The following is a 27,316-nucleotide window of genomic DNA, read 5'->3' as shown; positions in this document are numbered from 1 at the left end:
GCCCTGTTCCGGATATCTGTATGGTTTCCTTCTTCACTTGCTCAAGCTCTTGTCACAGTTGTCACCTTCTCAGTGAGATACTCACTGATCACTCTATCTGCCCCTCTTTCCTCACACCTCAGCCCAATCAAGGGAAGAAGAAACAACAAGAATTTCATATTTTACTTTTACTGGGACTCCAGGCAACAAATATGAACGACTTCAAAAGAGTAGTTGGCAAAAAAGGAGAAAGCCACTGAAGGTACAAACGACACCGGAAGACCATATTGCAATCAGATCTACAGCTCTTGGATAATTGCTTGATTCTCTCCAGAGACTTTCACTATTTCATTCACTGCCATTACTAGTGAATGAATTAAATCACTGCTTTTGTTCAGATGGTGTCACTAATGTTTCTATTGTAATCTTAATATATGCAATTTTTAAAAAGTTCACTTTTGAACCTTTCCTTCTTTTTCTGTTTAAAATGTATATGGAACTTCCATGATGATCCATTGGCTAAGACTCCATTCTCCCAATGCAGGGGGCCCAGCTTTCATCTCTGGTCAGGGAACTAGATCCGTGTGCCTCAACTAAGAGCTGGCACAGCCAAACAAATAAATATTAAAAAGCAACATGTATGTCTAACATCCTAGATATTCTGCCTATTTATTTTATTTATTGTCTGTCTTCTCCACTGTAGGGTATGTTTTTGTTTGCTGTGATAGTCCCTCATCATAAGAAGGTGCCCCATAAATAATTGTTAAATTAATGGATTATATTGCAAAGCCTCTTAATTTCGTTTGTTTGTCCTTTCTTCTTACAACCCCCTTACAATCTCCCCTCATGTTGGCATCATTGCAGCTTTCTAATTATGCTTCCTCTCAGTCTCATTAAACACAAACCTGCTAAAAGTTTTCACCTTAAATACATTTTATTATGGTTCTTTCTGCTTTAGAATTGGCTGAAACTCCCCATTCTTTCTTGTGTTGAATCTGCTCTCCTTAGTACTTTGCAGAGTGCTTATTACTTTACAGTAGTAGTTCCATCTCTCTGCCCTTCCCATGTCTAATCATGGTTACCCTCTGCTAAAAGCATGGCAGTCTGCATATTCACCTGGATGGTCTCGCCTGTTTCTGTCTCTGTGGCGGGTCCCCATCCTTCAGCCCCAGACCATATGGCTCACTTCCATCAAAATGTAACTGAAAACTTGTTGCCAGGAAGTCTTCTGTGATATAATGAAATAATTTTTACAGTATTAAGTTATGTTTAATGTTTTCCAAAATACATTTTTCATGGAGATCAGCATACATGCTGTATTATCAATATATATGCTCACTCACATTTTATCTTTTATAAATACATTTGTGAGGTAAAACTTTATTGAGGTTAATAGGAGGTTATAATGGGTCTGAGCTTCCCAGGTGGCACTCGTAAAAAAACCTACCTGCCAATGCAGGAGACATAAGAGACTTGGGCCTGATCCCTGGGAAGCTCCCCTGGAGGAGGGCGTGGAAACTCACTCCAGTTTTCTTGCCTGGAGAATCCCCATGGACAGAGGAGCCCAGCAGGCTACAGTCCATGGGGTCACAACAGTCGAACACGACTGGAGTGCCTTGGCACACACACACATAGTGGATCATGCCTGTTTATTAATATCTCAAACAAAACACATTTTACTAATGATTACAGAGGGATTTTTATTGAACTTATATTAACATTTTTATTTTCTTATTTTAGGTATCATTGCCCAGTGCCCAAGATCTTTTATGTTCAGCTGACTGTAGGAAATAATGAATTTTTTGGGGAAGGGAAGACTCGACAAGCCGCTAGACACAATGCCGCGATGAAAGCCCTTCAGGCACTGCAGAATGAACCTATTCCAGAAAAATCAGCTCAGGTGGGTCCCTGCGGTGTGTGGCAGCCTATCTCTAATAGCCGCACAAATACAAAGACAAATGCTCCTTTACGAATAGAGGACGTCTCTGCTAATAGAAGGGAACGCTGGATTGGCTGTGGCGGCGCCTCAGTGCACCTGTGTGTTCGGTTAGACTCTTGTGTCTTGTTGGGATAGCCTTGCCTTTGAGCACTTTGGCTCAGCCTAGGGAGTCCACTTCCCAGGCAAGTCAGGATTTGGGAATGTGAGCAAGGGTGAGAAATAACGTTCATTTACTTTGCATTGAGTGCTTGTTTTATTGAGCATGAATTACATTGTGTTAATTCACCTAGAATCAAGGAGTTTAAAGTGGAGGAGATATTTATGGATTTTTTTAGTCCTACTTTATTTTACCAGTGAGGTTATTCAAAGCAGATATTCAGTAATTTTACTCATTCCCATGGTTTCAGCTGCTTTCTCTGTTGACTTCAAAATGGTATCTTTAGTTCAGGAGTGTCTAATAAGTCCCCTTCTTATTGAGTTCTCCACTTCGTTATTTGAAGCTAGAGGTCCAGCCTTTAGTTTGCCTTTCCTCAAGCCTGTTGTCTCTCCCCCTTTGAGATTTATCTTAGTTAATGGCAGACTTAGTATTTTTGTCCTTGTGCACTCTCATCATGACTCTTTATGTTTGCTTCTCAGTCTTTCCACTAAGTCCTAAGCTTCTTGACAGCAAGAATACTGTCTCTTGATCTCTTTAAGGCTTACATGGTGTTCAGCATGTGTAAGGCTCCAGAAGTAAGTGTTAAATAGGTGCAGAGCCAGACACAGAGCTCCAGCATCCTGGTTTGCATCCTATACTCTTTCTGCAACTTAGTCTTCATAGAAGATTAAATATCACACACTTGTGGAGATACTATGTGTGTGTATGTGAGAGAGAGAGAGAGAGCAATGGAGGTCTGTAAAGAAAACTAGGTCTGGGGATATCTACATCAGATTAGTGTTTGAGTAAAAGGTTTCCACACTCAGCATTTATCCTTCTACTCTGAGGGAAAAAAAAACAAATCACAAGAAGCCTCTCAGCAAAGCCTTTGACTGCGGTGGTTCCATGGGAATCCACAGGATCCAGTCTCTGGTTTCCTGTGATGTGTAAGATAGGTTCTCTTGATTGTTCAGTACATGTAAAGTTTGTTACAAAGTGAAGATTCAATGTCGTCCTATTTTTTTGTGATTTAGAATTGCGAATCAGGAAAAGAAATGGATGATGATAAAGATGCAAATAAGTCTGAGATCAGCTTAGTGTTTGAAATTGCTCTGAAGAGAAATATGCCCGTCAGTTTTGAGGTATGTGTTCAGCAGCGATCTCCCATTTTTTTCCCTCCTTGCTCCTCATTGTTTTAAACAAACAAACAAATAAAACAAAATTTTATTTGACAAATAAAATTTTAGCATCCTGAAAGAATTAATGTGCTCCCTTCTGTTTGAGCTGTCTATCATGAAATGATGCAGGCCCTCAGAAAACAGAGCTTAACAATATCATGGAGTCCTCTTGATCTCTTTGGCTTTTCTGTATTCAGCCATTTGTTTCATCATAAAATTTATTTTCCAAATTTAAGATAATTTATAGTAACCTATAAGATTTGGCATTTTGACAAGGTCACATTGAAAATGTTCAATATATAATTAATATGTAGTCACATGTATATATTAATATTTAACTTCTTTTAAAGTTATGGAGGCCAAAATATAAATTTAATCTTTTAACTTTACATTTAACCTTTACTGATAAGTCACTAAGACATAATTAAGCAGTTCTCTAGTTTAAAACTGGATAAATATGTCATAAAATATTTGTAAAATTATGTGGCATTTAAAAAAGAAAAAATATTAAATTGTTATAATACCTCCTTTATTAAGAGATCACTAATTTTGCAACTCAAGTATTTAGGAAATAGGCAAAACCCAGGAATAAGCTGAAACAGTTGAGGAATATTTTCCTTCAAATTATGTTCTGTTCACCAGTTGGAAAGCTCTCACGCTTTACTCACTGGCAGGATCTACTCACCTCAACTGAGAGCCTGTTTTCTTTCTTAAACATAATTCTGTCACACGTTGTGTTACCTGATTTCTCGGCCCATAGCAAATTAAAGGCAGCAGAATGAAGAAGGCAGGAAGAGAATGTACCTGAGGGCCTATTGGTCCCAGAGAGAAATGATAGGGAAAATATGGAAAACCTATCAAAAGTAACTGCATTTACTTGAAAGTCTTTGGAAGATGGGGCCTTTTAAACGCTAGATGAACAGGAACAGTTTTAAAAATGTTAGATGTCCCTAGAGGCCTTAGATGTCCTTAGTGTAGAATATTTCATGTTTATAATGGTGATCTAATGTGAGCAGTAACAGGTTGAATATTTAGTCAGTAAAATATACATGTATATTTTTTTAATTGAGAAAGATGTCCATCAAAGTGGTTAAACAGTTTTGGTGTTTCAATCTGTAAGCTTAAATTACTTGAAAAGTATGCTTATCATAAATTCCTTTATCCTCAATAGTACTGGATTATTGAGATACTGTATCTTTTCTTCATTGGTATCCAATATTAGAAGATAAAATTTTAATATAATGGTCAATGGTAAGCTATTTAAATAGGGTATTTTTTTAATAGGTCAGGCTTTTTGACAGACATAATGAAGTTTTGAGCACTTGGGTCTTAGAAGGCATTTTGCTTCCCAAAATTGGCATAGTTTAAAAAGAGCATGTTAAATACAGGATTTAGGAACATTCATAGCTGACAGATTCATAATCCTTTACTCTAGAAAGCTAGGTATTTTTATGGCAAATCTACTTACCTATTTAAGACCATGTCACAGAGAGTAAATATTCCTTATTGTAAAATAACCTTTGAGGTCTCCATCAAAAATAGGTGATTTTTCATCTATCACCTGTTTGTGAGAAGCTTCCACATGCAAGATGCTTCATAAGTTATAGAACTCCAGTGAGACATACTCCTTATACTCCAGTAACTTATTCGCACAGAGGAGAAAGTTAGATATGTATGCAGTAATGGTATGTTTTATGATCTTAATTTTCTGTCCCATAAGAAACAGGGCAACCATAATTAGAATTGCCTTTTTTAAACTAGTAAAACACAATTTTGACCATGACTTGAATATGTTTATTTAGATTTCTATTTTTTCCAATGTAATTCATTAAGCATCATAAGTATAAATGAAGAGTCTCTGTATAATGAGTTCATAATAGCTTTATTGAAGAAATCCATAATTTTGGTATAATTCTTAATAATTTCAATTTTGATTTTTATATGAACATTAAGAAAGATTCATGCCATAAAACCCATCTTAAGTCCCTGTATTGAATCTTTTGCCTATATTTAATAGGTTATTAAAGAAAGTGGACCACCACACATGAAAAGCTTTGTGACTCGGGTGTCAGTGGGAGAGTTCTCCGCTGAAGGAGAGGGAAATAGCAAAAAACTCTCCAAGAAGCGCGCTGCAACCACTGTGCTACAGGAGCTTAAGAAACTTCCACCTCTGCCTGTGGTTGAAAAGCCAAAACTATTTTTTAAAAAACGCCCTAAAACAATAGTAAAGGTAAGTATATGCTTGTGAATGTTAGACTATATATATATAAAATATATATATATTTATTATAGTGCATGCATGCTAAGTCGCTTCAGTTGTATCTGACTCTTTGCAAGCCTATGGACCGTAGCCCGCCAGGCTCCTTGGTCCATGGGATTCTCCAGGCAAGAATACTCGAGTGGATTGCCATGCTCTCCTCCAGGGGATCTTCCCCTGGTAACTCTAGCTAAAAGTTTTTCCATAGGGCAGGCACCTAAGCCTGTGGGTTATCAGCAGAATCAGGGTTGGACATGTGTCTGTAAGTGAATAGTAATTCTGTTTTGCTTTTAGACACTTGTATACTTGGGTTCATTCATTAAATAATAATACCTTGCATATTTATAGTTTTTTATGGTTTAAAAAATACTTTCTCAGTCATAAGCGCCTTTGGGAAAATTCTCATCACAATGAAGGCAGATGTTGCCCCTCATTTTACAAATAAGGTTTTATGAAACACGTTCAAAGACTTTGCTTGCTTGTGTTCACCGATCACGTGTGGCAACCTGAACTGCTGATCCATAATCCAGCGTTCTTTGGGCAGTCCACACTGCTGTGTGGCAACTTCCCAAGATTTTAGGACATGGTGATAGGATGCAGAGTAATAATTGTATGAGTAACACTCACACTGATGATAGCAGCCGCAGCAGCAGACAGCAAATATAAAGCACTTGGTGTGCCAGATGGGGCTCCAGTGCTTCATGTGCTGTATCACGTTTAATCTACAGAGCAGCCCTCGGGCTTCCCTGTTAGCTCCGTCGGTAAAGAATCCTGCAATGCGGGAGACCTGGTTTGATCTCGGGGTTGGGAAGCTCCCCTGGAGGAGGGCATGGCAACCCACTCCAGTGTTCTTGTCTGGAGAGTCCCCATGGACAGAGGAGCCTGGCGGGCTATAGTCCATGAGGTCACAGAGTCGGACACGACTGAGTGACTGAGCACACCTGGGGGTCATGGGATGGCTTGGTTTCTGTTCTCTCAGGCGTGAGTACCTTTTCAGAAAAATGTAGAGCCACACGGCTTTTCAGGAGGTTGTGATTCTCTTTTATGGAATCAGATTTTGCGTACATTAATCAAAAAAAAAAAATTAAGGCATAGTTCAGAGGAATGAGGTGAATAATAATTGAATTATTGTTACATGTTACTCAAGATGATACATAGAATGCATTAGTTATTATTAAATATGTATTAACAGTAGAAATAATAAGTACTCAATAAATATTTGTTGCTTGTTGTTTAGTCAGTAAGCTATGTCCGACTCTTTGTGACCTCATGGACTGTAGCCTGCCAGGCTCCTCTGTCCATGGGATTTCCTGGGCAAGAATACTAGAGTGGGTTGCCATTTCCTCCTCCAGGCCACCTTCCCGACCTAGGCCCAGACTCCTGCTTGGCAGGTGGATTCTTTATCACAGAGCCACCTGGGAAACCCATTCAATAAATACTAGCTTTTGTTATTTTGTATCTCATTCTGTCTGTTCATATTTTATATGTATATGAACGTATCCGTGGTCTGTTTTCCTAAATTCCTTTGTATATAAAATCTACATAAAACTTCTTCATAGTGGAAGAACAGTGCTCTACATTACTGCAAAACTAGTCACATTAACTTGCACCTAATCTATTAAACTAACTCTAATCTCAAATTAAGAATAACCAGCCTTTAATCTAAAAAAAGATCTATCATTTTTATAGTAGACTAAAAATATAACTCCTGTTACTTTTAACTGTAGCCATTAAAAGCAAGAATATTGTTGAAATTTCTGAAAGAGGGGAGAAACATTTTGAACTTTAAAAATGACTTTTTGCTACTACCTCTATTATATATGCATTTAATTGCAGAACTTTCTTCTTGTCCACCATTCAGATCTCAGCTTACACTTGACTTCCTCAGGGAAGTCTTCTCTAGTTCTCTCTGACTCCCACATTCATTTAGCCCCCTGCATTTTTCCTCACATACATCACACTTGGAATTACTTGTATCATATCTGTCATATGTTAAAGTCTATAGATATTCTCTGAAATATAAGGTTATTTTGAGAAAGCAACACGGATACAATGAGTTGAAATTTAGGTTAATTTTGAGTATGATCAGACCTTATAATGGGCCAGTAAGTGGATCACCTTGGATAGTATCTTGGTTTTCAACATTTTAGTCACTTCCTTAAATGTCTTTTATATCTAGGTTCTACCATTCCTTATTATACAATAGAAACAGGGAAGATATCTGTTGATGATTTACCTTGATTTTATTTAGAATAATGAAGCTATCACATTGTCTCATTTGAACCTCCTAATCACTCTGAGATGTAGATATTATCCTCATTTTAAAGATGAGGTTCTTGGTGTTTAAGAAACCTCCCTCAGATCACAGAGCAGAGTCAGGTTTCGAGTCCAGTCACGTCTGATGCCAGTGCCAGTTTCAAACTGGGTGGTTGTGAACTCCTTTTGGATTTTAATTTACTCTACAGAGTTACCTTGTTAAAATGTAAGACTACCTGATGGTGTCTTTGAATTTATATTCTCAATTTTAATGTAATTCTCTTCTACAAGGTAAGGCCTCAGAGAAGGTTTTCTGCTGTTGGAGATAAAAGTTTTCTGGATAAGATTATCCTTACTGGTTTGTTGTTGTTATTATTATTATTACTGCTGAATGTGATTTTGGTGTTGTGTCTAAGAAATAGTTAACCTAACCAAACCAGAAAAATTTCTTCTGTATCTTCTTTATGAAGTTTTAGATATTACATTTAAGCCTATGAGCCATTTTGAGTTAATTTTTCTGTGATGTGTGGATTGAAATTTATTTCTGCATGTGAATATCCAGTTGTTCCAGTACCATTGGTTGAAAGCCTACTCTTTCTCCACTGAATGGCTTTTGCACCCTTGTTGGCCACGTGTGTATGGATCTATTTCGGGTTGCTGTTCTGTTTCATTGATTTCTTTCTCTCTCTTTATGCCAGTACCACACATACTGTCTTTTTTTTTTTTTAATTTATTTGGCTGTGTCAGATCTCTTAGTTGCAGCACACTGAATCTTTGTTGCATCATGCGAGATCTTTTGTCGCAGTGCATGGCCTCTGGTTGTGGTGCACAGGCTTAGCTGCCCTGTGACATATGGGATATTAGTTCCCCGACCAGGGATTGAATGTGCATCCTCTGCAGTGCAAGGCAGATTGTTAACCACTGGACCGCCAGGAAGTCCCAGTACCACACATACTGTCCTGATTATTATAGCTTTATAATAAATCTTGAAATCAGGTATTTGGATTCCTCCAACTTTGTTCTTTTTTTCAAGGTGTTTTGATTATTTTTCCTTTGTATTTCCATGTGAATTTTAAACACTGGCTTATTAGTTATTACCCAAAAAGAGCATGCTGGGGTTTTGATTGGGATTGCAGAGAACTGGTAGATCAGTTGGAAAACAATTGACTTTTAAAAAATATTGGATCTGTTGCTCCATTCACCTGTGCCTGTCCACCTATTGAGACCATAGTTAATTTCACCAGTTTTTTATGTTTTAATGGAGTGTATCGGAGAAGGCAATGGCATCCCACTCCAGTACTCTTGCCTGGAAAATCTCATGGAGGGAGGAGCCTGTTAGGCTGCAGTCCATGGGGTCGCTAAGAGTTGGACGCAACTGAGCAACTTCACTTTGACTTTTCACTTTTATGCATTGGAGAAGGAAATGGCAACCCACTCCAGTGTTCTTACCTGGAGAATCCCAGGGACGGGGGAGCCTAGTGGGCTGCCGTCTATGGGGTCACACAGAGTCGGACACGACTGAAGCGACTTAGCAGCAGCAGGAGTGTATATAAATTATATTATAGTTCATATATTCTTCTGTGCTTGTTCTTGCCACTTAACTTTTTTTTTCTTAAATTCATTCATCTTGATGCAGGTAGCAGTACTTAAATCTTAATTTCCACTGCTGTATGCCTTTTCACTGTATGAACATGCCATAAGGTTATTTTAGTTTTTCTTTTTTGCTATTTTAAATAATGCAGCTGTGGATATTCCTGTACAAATGAATTGGCACATTTGGGTAACAGTTTTTTAGATGAATAGACTACTGAAGAATGGGTCATGGGCTTTAGAGACATTGCCAAATTGTTTCCTAATTTATATTAGGATCAGCACTGTATAAGTTTTTGTTACTCCCCATCTTCACCAGTTGGTGTGGTCAGACTTCTTAATTTTTACTAAATTGATAAGTGTGAAATAGTACCTCACTGTGGTTTTAATATGCGTTTTGAATCTTAATGAGATGAATTATCTTTTTATATGTTTTTTTCTTCTGTTAAATATCTGTTCATCTCATTTGCTCAATTTTTTTAGATTGTCTTTTTCTTAATAATTTTTAGGAGTTTTAAAATATATATTTTGGATACTGGATACATCTTTTTTTAGTTATACATACTGCAAATATCTCTTCTCAGTTGATAGCTTGTCTTCGTTCTTTTTGGTGTTTTTTGATGAATACAAGTTGTGAAACAACTCCCACTGTATTAAAGCGTTTAAAAGGATAGTTGACCCAACTTACCAATAATACCCGTGAGCCCTAAATCCTCTAGAAACCCTACTTTCAGATTCACTTTATGATTTTCCTTTATAAACTGTCTTGATTTTCATTTATTACCTCCAGTCACAGTTTTGGGGTGCAGGGGAGGAGGTGAGAACCATGGTTTCTTTAAGGATCCAGTAAGAAGTTTTACAAGCATGTTTCATATTTTGAAATTTTTTTCTTCAATTATTTTCTAGGCTGGACCAGAATATGGTCAAGGAATGAACCCCATTAGCCGCCTGGCTCAGATTCAACAGGCCAAAAAGGAAAAGGAGCCAGATTACGTTTTGCTTTCAGAAAGAGGAATGCCGCGACGTCGGGAATTTGTGATGCAAGTATGTCTCACTTTCATATTAAAAGATTTTTTCTAAACTACTGAAAACATTTAGAAATCCTAAGGCTAGAATAAAGATATGGTGGGAAGGAAGACTAGGAATTAATAGTAGAAGATAAAACTGTTTACACTTAAAGTGTTCATTCCCTCCAGATCCATCTACCAACTTGGTTGGAACATTCAAGTGTCAAGGACATGTCAGACTGGAGAGTGTGAGGTTTCAAAGGGACTATGAGCTCACCCAGAGTTCCTCGTTGAGAACGCCTATCTCTAACTTAATGTGTTGCAATTTGCAGCTGGAGTCTGTTAACTACTGGGAATAAAAGACAGATGGAATTAGAAACATAATTTAGAAGGATGGAGGTAGTAGGTGAAACAGGGCCAAGAGCATGAGGTTGCTTGTCATTGGAGAAATCGAGAAAAGAGGGATAGCTGGCTGCCTGGTGAGCACAGAGGGGCTGTGAGTTGCTGAGAGATTTAAGTGCTGCTTTGTACAGCCTGGAAACTTGAAGAGTGGCTGCTGGTGTATTGGTCTAGGGATGGGGACTGGGAGTGAGGTAGAATGCCTGAAATGCCCTCCTTTTTAAATGCTACCTATCCATCTTCATTTACCAACTCAAGTCTCAGTATCATAGAAACATTTCATTTTTATTATGAAAATTTTAAGCATATCCAAAGGTGGATGGATATGTTTAATAGTACACAATAAAGGACAGTATAATGGAAGAGCATAACGGCCTCTTGGGGACTATGCCCATCATCCAAAAACAACAGTAAAGATTTCTGCTGTGCTTTGCTTTGGCTATCAGTTTTTCCTTCTTCCCTTCCTCTCTCCTTCTTTTCCTTCTTCTGAAGTTTTCTAAAGCTAATTTGTAACCACATGTCATTTTAGCCTGTATGCTTAGTGTGTGACTCTAAAACACATAGAAGGTTTTTACTTTTTCTTGCATTAGGTATGGCTCATTAGAATCCTCTAGCACCCAGTCTATATTAAATTCTCTTTATGGTCCCAATTGTTTCTGTTAGGTTATGGGCTTCCCTGGTAGCTCAGCTGGTAAAGAATCCGCCTGCAATTCACGAGACCCCAGTTCGATTCCTGGGTTGACAGGGGAATGGCTACCCACTCCAGTACTCTTGCCAGGAGAACTCCATGGACAGAGGAGCCTGGCAGGCTAGAGTCCATGGGGTTGCAAGGAGTCGGACACTACTGAGCAACAACAGGCTTGTCAAAGAAGCTTTTCCAGCCAAACCTGTGGATCTCACATTTGATATAACCCAGTTACAATCAACAGATGTTAATTAAGTGCTGACCATATATGGCAGACATCTAGACTCAAACATGGTATCTCATGTTGACTAACTTCTTGTGCATGTCTAAGTTTTACCTTCCTTCCCAATTTATAACCTCCGTGTTTCTTTATCTCACAGTACCCAATATGGTGGTATGTGTATAGTAGGATCTTATAAACCTATAAGGTATATTTGTTGCCTGCCTGACTGAGAGCTAGTATGTTTGACTTTTGTTGGAGATATAAACTTATGTTGTAGTTACAAGTAAACCATGGTTGTTAACTTAGATGTCCAAGGAGGAGGGCTTCTGCTGTGGTTACTAAACACGTGGTTTTCTAGATGTCATTAGGACCCAGAGCAGTGTTGTTCTAGTATTTTTTACTCTGTAAAGTATGTGCACCATTTTTCTTTTTACATTCTTAACTTTGAGGAATTCTAGAAAGTATTTTTTGAAGTCCAAAACTTGAGGGAAAAAAGATCCACCCACCCCCCCACACACATTTTAGACCTGTGTTACAAATAAAAACTGGCTTTGACTTTATTAAACAATTCCTTTCCTGTGGAATATACCGAATATCCCTTTTGAAAGAGGAATTTAGAATATCTTAGGCCAGCTTCCATTTTATGGGTATTCATAAACATTCTAGTCAAACAGGAACATTTGGCTGTGCTTTTAAATGTTTTCACACTGAATTCATATTGTTTTTTCCTTCTTCTGAAAGCCCCAGTGGATTCATTACAGTGTTGCTGTAACTTCATCAAAGTAAAGGGTTTTGTATAAACTGCTTAAACAATGTTATCATTTGTTATAATGGAATCATTATTATTGAATGTGGAAGTAAATGATATAAAGATAATATGCTCATATTTGTCTATCACCAGAAAAACGCCACAAATAAATGTGTGTTATAAAATGGATGTCCTTACTTGTATTGATTACTAGGTACAGGAAAATTTCCAGTGACACTATTTGGGCATTTAGGTCCAGAGGAAATTTTTTCTTTTTTTGGAAAGGGGTATTTTAATTTTTCAAAGAGAAAATAATGATAACTAAATTGTGTGTCTGCACATTTTATTATTATATATCATATGTTAATTTTTCTACCTATCTGTGATTAAGATCTCAAGTTTGGGGGTTTTTTTTAAGATTTCAAGTTTTAAAAAATATGTATTAAGGAAATTTCATTAATTTTTTGGTAAATGCTATTTTACCAGACTTCTTGTTAGTTTTTTGTAGACTTCATTAATGAATTAATTATTATTATTTTAAAAAATAGTATCTTGAATTTTTGTTGAGGAGGGGACTGCACTGTATGGCATGTGGGATATTAGTTCCCTGCTAACTGCTAAGTCGCTTCAGTCGTGTCTGACTCTGTGCAACCCCATAGACCACAGCCCACCAGGCTCCCCCATCCCTGGGATTCTCCAGGTAAGAACACTGGAGTGGGTTGCCATTTCCTTCTCCAGTGCATGAAAGTGAAAAGTGAAAGTAAAGTTGCTCAGTCATGTCCGACTCTTAGCGACCCCATGGACTGCAGCCCACCAGGCTCCTCCATCCGTGGGATTTTCCAGGCAAGAGTACTGGAGTGGGGTGCCATCGCCTTCTCTGACCAGGGATGAAACCCATGCCCCCCCAGTGTGGTAGTGCAGAGTCTTAACCACTGGACATCCAGTGAAGTCCAGAGGATTTAATTTAAATGATTTGTTTAAAGACAAAAATCTAGTCATCATAAAATTATTGCATAGTAAAATAATTGAGCTTCTTTGTAGAAAAATTTACATTTTAATGTAAAAATCTTACAGTAGTCATAAATCTTGGAAGGTTTTTAGGAAGATGACTTTTGGAGGTTTACTTACGTGCTTTGTTGTTATTTGGTCACTAAGTTATGTCTTACTCTTTTGCAACCTCATGGACTGTAGCCTACCAGACTCTTCTGTCCATGGGATTTCCTAGGCAAGAATACTGGAGTGGGTTGCCATTTCCTTCTCCAGGGGATCTTCTGAACCAGGGACTGAAGCTGTGGCTCCTGTATTGGCAGGTGGATTCTTTATACCACTCAGCCACCATGGAAGCCCATTTACATGCTTACTGACTTTTATAATGCGGTAAATTTTTTTTTCTTTTGAGTGCTCATTGTAAGTGCTGGCAGGGAACCAAAGTCCTTTAGCACAGTGGTCTTTTTCAGTCCTAACAAATAACTCTGGGGTAACCAGCTACTCACAAGCTATTGAACTATGGAACTATAAAAGCTCGTGTTAGGCAAGGGGCGAATGAATAGGAAAAATGAATCTGAAAGTACTTATTCTGTAAGTAAGTCTTCAGGTGTCAGAGTAGATCAGATGGAAAGCCAGCAGACTCAGATCTAAAATGAATGCTGTGATGGGAACCCCCTGTCCCAAGAATAGGAACCTAGAGGCAGAGGGTCTCAGGCTTGGGCAATAACTGAGATTTAAGGATGAAGGAGCCAAAGATTTGAATGAGAATGAGAAAAGGTATATAGCTTGTGAAAACAGTTGAAACATTTTTTTGCTACTCCATTATCTTTCACTGCCATTTACTTTGGCAAGTCTTTTGACCCTCAGAGCAGTAGCAGAAGCTTCTTTCCAGCTTCAAGTTTTCCAGCAACAGCACAGGGTCTCGTGAAGCCAGGGAACAAACCAAGCACTGGAAAAAACAACAGGCAGCAGAGGCTGGCTCTAGCCAGGGACTTGAAGACTTTGTGTATAGGGCCTGCTATTCGGGTCAGGAGCAGGCCAACAGATACGGAAGGTGCTGCGTGTTCATCCAACCCCAGGCACTAGATCGGTGCTTCTAAGTGGGGTCCATAAGACTACTGTTTATTTGTTATAATGTGGTTTCAGCAGAAAAAGCAAGATGAAATGTTTCAAAAACATTGCACAGATCTGAACTATAAAATTTCTGATAGCTGTTAAGACATCCTTTAAACATTTTTTTAAAATTTGTTTATTTTTATTTATTTTTTTTTCTAAATTTTATTTTATTTTTTTAACTTTACAATATTGTATTGGTTTTGCCATATATCAACATGAATCTGCCACAGGTATACACGTGATTTTTTTTTTTTTTTTAGCAAGCATTCTGAATTTATTTATTTATTTATTTTTAAATTTTATTTTATTTTTAAACTTTACAATATTGTACTAGTTTTGCCAAATATCGAAATGAATCCGCCACAGGTATACCTGTGTTCCCCATCCTGAACCCTCCTCCCTCCTCCCTCCCCATACCCTCCCTCTGGGTCGTCCCAGCGCACCAGCCCCAAGCATCCAGTATCGTGCATCGAACCTGGACTGGCGACTCGTTTCATACATGATATTATACATGTTTCAATGCTATTCTCCCAAATCTCCCCACCTCTCCCACAGAGTCCATAAGACTGATCTATACATCAGTGTCTCTTCTGCTGTCTCGTACACCGGGTTATTGTTACCATCTTTCTAAATTCCATATATATGCGTTAGTATACTGTATTGGTGTTTTTCTTTCTGGCTTACTTCACTCTGTATAATAGGTTCCAGTTTCATCCATCTCATTAGAACTGATTCAACTGTATTCTTTTTAGTGGCTGAGTAATACTCCATTGTGTATATGTACCACAGCTTTCTTATCCATTCATCTGCTGATGGGCATCTAGGTTGCTTCCATGTCCTGGCTATTATAAACAGTGCTGCGATGAACATTGGGGTACACGTGTCTCTTTCCCTTCTGGTTTCCTCAGTGTGTATGCCCAGCAGTGGGATTGCTGGATCATAAGGCAGTTCTATTTCCAGTTTTTTAAGGAATCTCCACACTGTCAGTTGTATGTTGGTTTCTACCAAACAACATGAATCAACCATAGGTTTATTTATGTGCCCTCCCACTTGAACACCTCTGCCGCCTCCCTCCCCATCCCATCCCTCTAGGTTGTCACAGAGCCCAGGTCTGAGTCATACAGCAAATTCCCATTGGCTCTGTATTTTACATATGGTAATGTATGTTTCCATATTGCTCTCTCCATACATCCCACCCTCTCCTTCCTTCCACCCCCCAGCCACGTCCTTAAGTCTCTTCACTATGTCTGTGTCTCCACTGCTGCCCTGCAAATAGGTTCATCACTACCGTCTTTCTAGATCCTATATATATGTGTTAATATGTGGTATTTGTTTTTCTCTTTCTGATTACTTCACTCTGTATAATAGGCTCTAGATTCATCCACCTCATTAGGACTGACTCAAATGCATTCCTTTTTGTGGCTGAGTAATATGAATGAACATTGAGGTTTTGCAAATGCTCTTGTTCAATTTATGTGGGTGATCATATGATTTGTCTCCTTAACTGATTAATATAGCAAATAACATTGATTGATTGAATTCCGAATGTTAGACCTACCTTACGTTTTTGAAATAAACTTAACTTAGTCATTATTTTTCTTTTTTTTTACATTGCTTTGTTCAGTGTACTATTACATGGTTTAAACTAGCATTTATGTTCATGAATGAAACTAGTCTTTAAACTTTTTTTCTTTTTTTTATTTTTTAAACTTTACATAATTGTATTAGTTTTGCCAAATTATACTTTTCTTGTTGGATTTTGAAACCAAAGTGATGCTTCACTGAATAATTGGGGATGGACTCCTCTTTTTTTTTTTTTTTATTCTTGGATGCATTTTTGTAAGAGTAGCATTATTCTTCCTTAAATATCGGGTAGAACTTGCTAGAAAAACTCTCAGAAGTTTTTTGTTGTGAAAAAGTTTTTAATTGTGGTTTTAACTTCTTTGTAGTTATAGATTTATATAGTTAGGGGTTTATTCTGTGCCAGTTTTGGAAATGTGTATTGTCTAGAAATTTTCCATTTTATTTAAGTATTAAAAAATGTTAGCTGAATTATTCAGTATCCCTTATTATTTTGTGATGCTATGGAAGGTTCATAATCTCCCATCTTCATTCTTGATTGTGTCTTTTCTCTTATTTTTTCTTGATCAGCCTCGCCTTTGGTCTATCACTGTATTAGTCTTTTCAGGGAACCAGCTTTTGGCTTTTTGAACTTCTCTGTTGTACTTTGTTTTATATTTCCTAAATTTTTGCTCTTGTTTTTAATGTTGTTTCTTTGGATTTATTTTGCTGTTAGTAACTACTTGAGATGAATGGTTAGCTCATTACTCTTTCTAAGCTTTTATGGCTTACATGTTTTCTTCTACACCCTCTTTAGCTGCATCTTTCAAGTTTTGACATATTGCATTTTCATTATTATTTAAAATATTTCCAGTGAGATGTCTTCTTTGCCCATAGATTATTTAGATTACATTCTTTAATTTCCAAAATTGTGATGATCTTCTTGTCTGCTCCTTCTATCACTTACTGAGAACAATCTGTAAAAATAAATCCCACTTTCACTGTGTATTTTCTATTCATATAATTTTTTTCCTTTTTTGTTTGCTGATTTAATTTTTATATTTATATTATCTCAGCATATACATGACTAAAAAATCATTACCCAGCTCAGGAAATGTACATGTGGACATAAGATGACTGATGTATATTTGAATGTATGGAAGTACATACATGTGTGCATCTTGCTCACAAAAGAGAACTGTGGGATAGTTCTAATGATAAAAAGCTACTGTTTATTGAGCAATTACGCTATAATACACACTGTAGTTTACATACATTTTCTTGTTTAATTTTCAGAGTAACACTATTAGGTCATTGTATTACCCCTCTTTTACTAATGAAAAAACTGGGGCTTAGAGATATTAAGTAATTTGAATCAGTTCATGGGAAATAATGGAGTTAGATTTCATACCCAAATCTGACTCAGAAGTCTTTGTTTTTAACCACAGTATTGTATTAATCTTTGTATGTACTCTTCAGAAACTACTTAATGTAATCCTTTGTAAACTATATAATTTTTTAAATTTATTTTTTTGGATTAAAGATTTTTTATTGTATATAGTTGATGTACAATAGTATATGTTACAAGGGTACAGTATAATAATTTATAATAATTTTTAAAGGTTATATTCCATTTATAGTTACTATAAAGTATTGGCTATATGGTCTTTTCTGTATAGTATATCCTTACAGCTTATTTTATATATAATAGTTTGCACCTCTTAATCCCCTGCCTCTATAGTGCCCTTCCCTGCTTCCCTCTCCCCACTGGTATCTACTAGTTTGTTTTCTATATCTGTAAGTCTGTTTCTTTTTTTTTTATATTTACTAGTTTGTTGTATTTTTAGATCCCACATATAAGTGACATCATACAGTATTTGTATTTCTCTGACTTATTTCACTTAGCATAATATCCTTCAAGTTCATCCATGTTGTTTCAGATGGCAAAATTTCATTCTTTTTATGACTGCGTAGTATTCCACTGTGTATATAATTACCACAACTTCTTTATCCATTCATCTGTTGATGGACACTGAGGTTGCATCTTATCTTGGCAGTTGTAAACATTGCTGCTATGAACGTTGAGGTGTGTGTATCTTTTTGAATTAGTGTTTTTGGCTTTTTAGATATATACCCAGGAGTGGAATTGCTGGGATATATGGTAGTTCCTTTTTTTTTTTTTTTTAATGATTTTTACTGGAGTATAGTTGTTTTACAGTATTGTATCAGTGTTAAGTGTACAGCAAAATGAATCAGTTATACATATACATGTTGTCATTTAGTCGCTAGGTTATGTCTGACTCTTTTGTGACCCCGTGGACTGTACAGCAGGCTTCTCTGTCCATGGGATTCTCCAGGCAAGAATACTGGAGTGGTTTGCCATTTCCTTCTCCAGGGCATCTTCCAGACCCAGGGATCAAACCTGCGTTTGCTGCATTGCAGGCAGATTCTTCACCACTGAGCCACCTGGCAATCATACATATCATATATTTACTCTTTTTAAGGTTCTTTTGGAGAAGGCAATGGCACCCCACTCCAGTACTCTTGCCTGAAAAATCCCATGGACGGAGGAGCCTGGTAGGCGGCAGTCCATGGAGTCGCACAGAGTCAGACACGACTGAGCGACTTCACTTTCACTTTTCACTTTCATGCATTGGAGAAGGAAATGGCAACCCACTCTAGTGTTCTTGCCTGGAGAATCCCAGGGACGGGGAAGCCTGGTGGGCTGCTGTCTATGGGGTCGCAGAGAGTCAGACACGACTGAAGTGACTTAGCAAGGTTCTTTTCCTATATAGGTCATTACGAGTATTGAGTCGGTTCCCTGTGTTGTATAATAGGTCCTCACTGGTAACCTGTTTTATGTATAGCAGTGTATATATCTCTAGTCCATTCTCCCAATTTATCCCTCCCCCCATTCTGTTTTTAGTTGTTTGGAGAAACTGCCACATTGTGTTCATAGTGGTCGCACCAATTTGCATTCTCAACAGCAGCGTACAAGGGTTCCCTTTTGTCCCCATCCTTGCCGGCATTAGTTATTTGGGATATTTTTGATGATAGCCGTTCTGACAGGTTTGAGGTAATATCTCATTGTTTTTTGATTTGCATTGCCCTCATGATTAGCAGTGCTGAACATCGTTTCATGTGCCTATTGATCATCTCTGTATCCTCTTTGGAGAAATGGGTATTCAGGTTTTCTGCGCATTTTAACGTTATTTTAAATGGCAGCAATGTGAATTTTAGTCTTTTCAGTTTATTAATTTAAGTGAAGAATACTAAATGTAGTCATGATCAACTCTCTACAATGTGAATTTTTTTTTTTGCTTACATAAATAAGTTTATTGTTTAAAAATCAAAGAATATAGAAATATGTAAGGAAATAAAAATGTTCTAAAACTGTTGGTTGGATGGCATCACCAACTCGATGGACATGAGTTTGAGCAAGCTTCGGGAGTTGGTGATGGACAGGGAAGCCTGGCATGCTGCAGTTCATAGGGTCGCAAAGAGTTGGACACGACTGAGCGACTGAACTGAACTGAACTCAAGATTCTGTCATCCTGATATAACCCCTCATAATGTCCTCAATTTTGAGGACCAGATTTCCATACTTTTCTCTGTGTATGCATTCTCATATATATATATATAAAATATAAAAGGGATCGTAATTGCTATTTTATTATGGACTGAACTTTATATTTTTGAATGCTAGAGAGCAGAACACATTGCTTAGTGATGTTAATGTTTGTTACCAAAGCAGCTGTCATTACATTTCTTACTTTATTCCTACCAGGTCAAGGTAGGGAATGAAGTTGCTACTGGAACAGGACCTAATAAAAAGATAGCCAAAAAAAATGCTGCGGAAGCTATGCTGTTACAACTTGGTTATAAAGCATCCACTAGTCTTCAAGATCAGCTTGACAAGGTGAGAGTTAAATTTACATGGAGAAGTTCTGTCCTGTCAGAATATAAAAATAATGAGCAAGTTCTGTTCCAGTGTTCTTGACTCAGTATTGTCTTAACTAGTGTAAAGTAGATGTCAAGTTTTAACTTTCCCAAGTTGGTACTCTTATCTTCATATCTTTAAAGATACAGATTCTCCTGGTACAAAATAACCACTGTTTAGGGGTCACAATAAAATATTATAATCTTACAATTAGAAAATATTAAAAATTTGCTGTATAATTGTATATATTTTATATAATATTAGTACCAGTGTAGTGAGTTTTACCATACTGACTAATGATATATATACCCAGTTTTTTAATTTGTGCTTTTTAAGAATGGAGGTTGTTAGCCTTTATTTCTGGAATACAGCTGAAAACCCTGGAAATAAAGATCCTGAGTTATCCCTTTAGGGCAGGAGCTATATAGGACAGACATTCTATAAACTGATTTTTCTATTTACTTTAAATTAAAGGTAAACTCAGAGGGTGTTTATTTTCTGCCAAGACTTGTGTTCATGGTCCCCTATTTCTTCTGCAGCAGGTAATGACATCATTAACACCTGCCTGCATTGCAAGAGAAGCTGAGAACCCTGAATTCAGGCCTTGGCAGTTAACTTGGCAGGAACTGACTTCATTTCACTTTGTATTCAATTATCATTTTATCTATACATATGTAGAAATTATTTTTATTAAACATTTCATTTGTATGAACATTCCCAAAACAAGCTTAATAATTATTTCTGTCATAAACAATACGGTTTTTTCCATGCCATTTTCTCACATATGGATTCTATTTCAGGGATATTTTCAGTTTCTGCAGGAACACCTTTGTGAAGTTTGGAGTAAAAATGAAATTATCTATTAAAAAATACTTAGATACACTTTTTAAGGTGCTGTAAATATCTAGGCAGTTATTTTGAGTGATTAAAAATTATTTATCTGTGTGATATCACTGGAGATTTCAGTTCTGTTTTTATAACCTGGCTAGTGAATGTGTTTTCTTGTTTTAAAAGTATTTGTAACATGAAACCTAACACGTGTTCAAATTTCTGTAGTTCTTACATTGTGTATATGTTGTTTTAACTTAACACATTTATATTGACTTAAAACTGGTAAGTGATTTATAAAAATATGTCAGAATAAATCTCGTAGACCTTTATTTGTAAGTTAAATGAAAATAAAACAGAAAAAAACACCGGCATTAATTTCATTAATTAGAAAAACATATTTTTGCATACCCACTGTGTTATTAGTTAGGGTTCTCCAGAGGAACAGAGTCCCACAGGGAGTGTGTGTGTGTGTGTATGTGTGTGTATCACACAGAGACTTATTTTAAGGAATCGACCCATGAAGTTTTGGATGCTTGGCTACTCCAGAATTTGCTGGGGATGCCAGCACGCTGGAGACTCAGGAAGGAGCTGCAGAGTCTGGAGGCCATTGACTGGCAAGCTGCCTCTCGTTCCAGGGAAGGTCAGCCTTTGCTGGCCTTCAACTGACAAGGCCCACCCACAGTCTAGAGAGTCAGTTTTTTTACTTTTTAGAGTTCAGTGATTTAAATGTAAATCTCTTCCAAAAACACCCTCACAGAAACACCCAGAATAACGTTTGACCAAATATCTGAGTACCTTAGCCCAGACAAGTTGACACATAAAATTAATCATCACACTCACTAAATGCCAGACACTTAAAACTGAAGATAAGATGACTGGAATTTGGTCCCTGCACTCACGAAACTGACCAGTAAGTGTTAGGGGTGAGGAGCTTATATCACGTAACAAAAGTTACAGTATAATTAAAATTCTAGATATGTGAAGATGAGTCTGGAAAGTCAGGAGTAGTGAGATGACTATTTTTATGTGAAGTAATGTGCTTTTGAATTACTGAGATTTGAGCTTGAAAATGGCATGATCTGGTTTGCTTTCTACATAGGACAGTCCTATAAGTAATGTAGTGAATGGATATGGGCAGGACAGGACTGAAGGCAGGGAGGCCATGCTAGCAGAATTGTTCAGGTGAAAGACACTGAGGGTCTGAACTAGGGCAGTGGTGTAGAGAGGAGAGGGAAAAGACACCAGCCATGCTTCTTAAGTGTATGTGTTAAGATTTCAGTAGCAGATACAGTGCATGGAGGATACAGAAAGGAAGAATACCTGTAAAAAAGAGAGTAGCAAGAGACTTTACGGAAGAGGTGCCTGTATTCCTTGGTGGTCCAGTGTTTAGGACTTGGTGCTTTCACTGGCCTGGCCCCGGGTTCATTCCTTGGTCAGGGAACTAAGATTCCCACAAGCAGCATGGCATGGCCAAAAATAAAAACAGTGGTAGTTGTATGCTGCAAAGATCAAGTAAGAGGAGTTAGTTAATACCTTGATTTGTCAATAAGAAGAGCTTTTGAGAATGTGACAAAAGCAATTATAAAAATAAATCTTTAAAAGTAGCTTTTGAAAAGTTGGCTTTTTAAAAAAATAATCAAGGTATGTACATAACTGAGTGATGATGGTGGTGGTGGTTTAGTTGCTAAGTTGTTTCTGACTCTTGCGATCTAATAGACTATAGCCTGCCATGCTCCTCTGTCCATGGAAGGATTTAAAAGTGCAAAAGAGTGAACAGTGAAGAAAAGATTAGCCTCACTTTACCCTGAGACCCTCAGACTTGGTCTCTTCCTAAAGGTATCTCCCATGTTTAGTTAATGTTTGTGCATCATTTAGAATAGTGTCTGAATATAGTGAATCTTGTATAAGGATTAAAAAAAAAAAGAAGATAAATGTCCTCACAAAGATATTCTGTATGTATGCACGAATATATCTCCACTTTAAAAACATTAAGATTTAGTGAATTGCAGCTTAAAGAATTTTGACAAGTGTGTGTATATGACCACATCACAATTAAGATTTATAACATTACTGTTACCCCAGTTTCTTAATGCCATTTTATAGTAAATGTCTTTCCTTTTCCTCAGCTCCTGACAAACACTGATCTGATTTCTGTCTCTACAGTTTTGCCTTTTCCAGAATGTTGAATAAATTGAATGGTATATTGTGTAGCCGTTTGTGTCAACCCTTATTGTTGAGATTGATCCATGTTGTTGCATTTATCATGTTTATCATTTGTTATCATGTATCTTTTCTGTTTGTTATTGTTTTATTCTTTACCAACATTTAGGTTTTCAGTTTGAGGCTATTGTAAATAAAGTGGTTATGAACATTCATGTACAAATCTTGACTGTATATATTCTCTAATATAGCCTGTTAGGTACATATTCATATAATAGTGCACATGCCACTTTATTAGAAACTGAAGATGTTTTCCAGAGATGTTGTACCATTTTCATTTCCACAAGCAATGTTTGAGATTTCTGCTTACTCCACATCTTCTCTAGCTCTTGGTATTGTCAGTTTTTATAGTTTTGATGATGGTATTAGGTGTTTAATGTTGTTTTATTGGATTTCATTTCCATTTTCCCTAGTTAATAATGCTGACTAGTTCATCATATATTATTTACCACTCATGTCTCTTTGAAGTATCTGTTCAGAATTTTTGTCTTTTAAAAAATTGGATGGTTTACTTTCTTATCATTGAGTTATAAAAGCTCTTTATATATTTTAGATGCCTTGTCCGATAAAGGATTCTTGTCTCTCACCTTCTGTCTTCTCTTCTTCTTTTTTTACATATGTTGTCCAGTTGTCCAAACACCACTTGTTTAAAAGATTAATGCTTTTTCCGTTGAGTTCGTTAGACCTTTGTTGAAAATGAGTTGACCACTTATGTGTGGATCTGTTTCTAGATTTTCTGTTTGTTAATCTGTATGTCTATTCTTCAACTGTACAACTGTATATAGAGTGTGCCTTTTTTGGATAAGGTTTGAGATCAGATAAAGAACTTCATCTTTGTTCTACTTTTAAAAAATGGTTTTGGCTAATCTTTATATTTTCATAATAAACTTTTAAATCAATTTCTACCAAAAAAATATCCAGTTGGAATTTTTCTTTGGGATTATATTGAATATTACATAGATCATGTTTGCATTTATTAATATATCTTAAAAATATTGAGTCTTCCAACCTTTGAACAAGATCTTGATTTGTTTATTTAGGTTTTTTGAAATATATCCCAACAGTGTTTGTACTTTTTTATAGAAATATCTTCCACATTTTTTATGTTTATCCCTAAATGTTTCATGTTTGTGGGTGCTATTGGTAATGGCATTGGTTTTTAATTTCAGTTTCTAATTCTTCTTTTCTAGCATATAGAAATACAGTTGTTTTTATATATTGACTTTGCATCCTATGACCTTGCTGAACTGACTTATCTGTTAAAGTAGCTTATTTTGTAGATTTTTTGCAATTTTCTGCATTGATGATTGTGTTATCTGTTAATAAAGACAGTTTATTTTTTTCTTGCTAATTTGTATGCTTTTATTTACTTGTCTTGCTTTATTGCCTTGAGTGAAACATCCCATTCAGTGTTGAATAGAAAGTTGATTGTTGAAACAGAAAAACAGGTATCTTGACTTTGTTCCTGATCTTACAAGGAAATTGTTCAGTGTTTGCTATTATATACATGATGCTTGTAGGCTTTTTATACATGCTCTACATCAGCTTGATAGTTCCTAGTGTTCCTGCTTTGTTGAAAAGTCTCCCCACCGTAACTATCAGTGAATGTTGAATTTTGCTGAATGTTTTCTCCGCATCTGTTGATACTTGCATGATTTTTCTGTTTAGTTTGTGGATATGGTGAATTTTTTTTTAATTGATGGATTTTTAAAATTTATGTGATACAGGTTTCCCCCACTATCTGAAAGTAAAGCAATTCCTGTGAAACCTTTTGTAAGCCAAAATGGCCTGATAGAAAGAAGCAATTACCTTAGGACTCATCTTGCTAATGAATGGACAAAATAAATCCAGACAGAACACAGATTCTCACACACGGTTCAAAGCTGTGGTGACTGGATGCTGAGATACTGAGTATAGTTGCCACTCTCCCTGCTCCTGGTGTGTGCTGCCTCAGTAATGGCTAGCTGGGAAGTAAAACACTGAATGCTATTTTTTGTTTTTCCATAAAAGTGAAAATCCTCTTTGGATTTCTTTTAGTTAGCAAAAACAGGTATTAGTGCATGCCTTTCATAAAAGCAAAGTGACATAAACTTTTGAAAAGTGTGAAATACCTGTATATACATACACAGCAAAAAATTACCATTTTAACCATTTTTAGGTGTACAATTCAGTGGCATTAAGTACATTTACAGTGTTTTACAACTATCTCAACTATCCACTTCCAGAAAGTTTTCATCATCTGAAGTAGAAATACTGGTTTTAGTATCATTATCAGGGTAGTGCTAGACTCATATAGTAAGTTTGGAAGTATCTTCTTTTCTTTCATCATCTCAGAGAGTTTGGTATTCTTCCTTCATTAATCGTTGAGTAAAATTTACTGGTGGAGCCATCTGGGTTTATAATTTTTTTTGTAAGAAGGTTTTAAGTATAAATTGATGTAAAAATAGATATAAGACTACTCAGATTTCCTACTGTTGAGCGAGCTTTGGCAGTTTGAATCTTTCAAGGAGTCTGTCCATTTCCTCTGAGCTGAATTTAATGGTATAAAATTGTTCATAGGATTCCTTTGTTATTCTTTTAGTGGATATAGCATCTATAATGATATTTTCTCTCTCATTTCTGATATTGATAATTGTTTCTTCTCTTTTTATATCCTGATGAATCTAGCTAGGGGTCTGTCAATTGTTTTTATCATATTCAAACAACAAGATTGTGATTTCATTGATTTTTTTCCCTGTTATTCTGTTTTCAGTTTTATTGATTTCTGTTCTTTATTTTATCCTTCCTTTATTTGCTTTGGGTTTAATTTTCTGTTCTTTTTCTAATTTTGTAAGCCAGAAGCTTAGGTTGTGGATCTGAGAATTTAGTGATATATATTTCTCTTTAAGTACTGGTTTAGCCCTGGCCCACAAATTTTGAGAAGTTGAGTTTTTACTTCATTTCATCAAAATATGTTCTAATTTCCCTTTGGTTTCTTCATTCAAGTCCTATATTTCTTCTGATTTTGTTTACTTCTTTTATCAAGTGCTAATGTCACCAACTATAAATTTGAATTTGACTACTTTAAATTTTATTGGTTTTGTTTTATATACTTTGAAGCTATGTTGTTATATACATATACATTTAGGATTGTATTATCTTTTTGATGACTTTACAACTTTATTATTATGTGATTTTCTTTCCATCCCTGGTAATATTCCTTGTTCTAAATTCTTTTTGATATTAATAGTCACTTCAGTTTTATTTTTATTAGTGTTTGCATGGGGTATTTTCCCCCCACCATTTTATTTTTAGCCTATCAGTGTCTTTATGTTTAAATTGATTTCTTTTAGAAAGCATATAATTGAGTCTTGCTTTTAAAAATACCCTTTGACAATCTCTGCCTTTAGTTGGGAGTGATCAGACCATTTGTACTTATTGTAGCTTTTGGTATGGTTGGATTTAAACGTTTCATTTTTCTAATTGTTTTCTATTTATTCCATTTATTCTTTGTTCACTTTTTTCTCTTTGACCTCTCATGTAGTCGTGCATTTTACTTACCTTTATATGTATAAAACCCATAATTCATTGTTACAAATTTTGCTTTATATAGTTAATTTTCTTTCTATGTGGTTAGAATCACAGAAAATACATTTACCCTCATTTTTACCATTTTCAATACTGTTCATTTGTTTAGATCCAGATTTCTTTCTGGTATTATACTCCTGTTTGTAGAACTTCCTTTAATACTACTTGTATTAGCAGGTCTGCTGGCAGTGATTTCTGTCAACTTTTGTTTGATGAGAAATTTATTTTGTATTCATTTTAGAAGTTACTTTTGTGTGGGTATAGGATTCTGAGTTTTTCTGTTTCTTTCAGCACTTTCAGAGATCTCATTCAATTGTCTTATGACTTGCATAGTCTTGTATGAAGTCTGCTGTGATTATCTTCTTTTTCATCTTGACATGCTTTGTTCCTCCCTCTAAAGGCCTTCAGAAATGTCCTTTTTTTATTAGTTCTTAGCAGTTTAACTGTGATGTATCTAAATTTGATTCTTTCCTTTCTTTCTCCTCTTCTTCCCTCTCCTCCTTCCTTTTCTTTTTTCCCTGTCTCTTCATTTTCATCCTCTTCCTCCTTCCTTTCTTCTCCTTTTTGTATTTTTTTCTGCTTAATGAATATGAATATATTGGATCTGTGATTTGTTGTTTTTTTTAATTTTTGTCAAATTCTCAGCTGTTATCTTTCTTTTCAGATATTTCTTCTTCCTTGTTTTCTCTCTCCTTGAG

At 36.2% G+C, this 27,316-nt stretch overlaps 1 protein-coding gene across 18 annotated transcripts in view; it reads left to right on the top strand.

The window, feature by feature from the left end:
- STAU2 (staufen double-stranded RNA binding protein 2) overlaps positions 1–27,316 on the top strand; it is a 306,987-nt gene that overhangs the window by 105,678 nt on the left and 173,993 nt on the right. For all 18 annotated transcript variants that reach the window (XM_061439006.1, XM_061439002.1, XM_061439009.1 and 15 more), the window contains 5 exons: positions 1,720–1,879; positions 3,089–3,196; positions 5,250–5,462; positions 10,242–10,379; positions 19,848–19,979. In XM_061439006.1, the coding sequence (XP_061294990.1) occupies positions 1,720–1,879; positions 3,089–3,196; positions 5,250–5,462; positions 10,242–10,379; positions 19,848–19,979 (751 nt within the window). The remainder of the gene's footprint in view (positions 1–1,719; positions 1,880–3,088; positions 3,197–5,249; positions 5,463–10,241; positions 10,380–19,847; positions 19,980–27,316) is intronic.

The sequence above is a fragment of the Bos javanicus genome, chromosome 14, assembly GCF_032452875.1.
Source record: "Bos javanicus breed banteng chromosome 14, ARS-OSU_banteng_1.0, whole genome shotgun sequence".
Classification (NCBI taxonomy): Eukaryota; Metazoa; Chordata; class Mammalia; order Artiodactyla; family Bovidae; genus Bos; species Bos javanicus.
The sequence above is the reverse complement of the archived record's forward strand: the minus strand, read 5'-3'. Positions and strand labels throughout refer to the sequence as shown.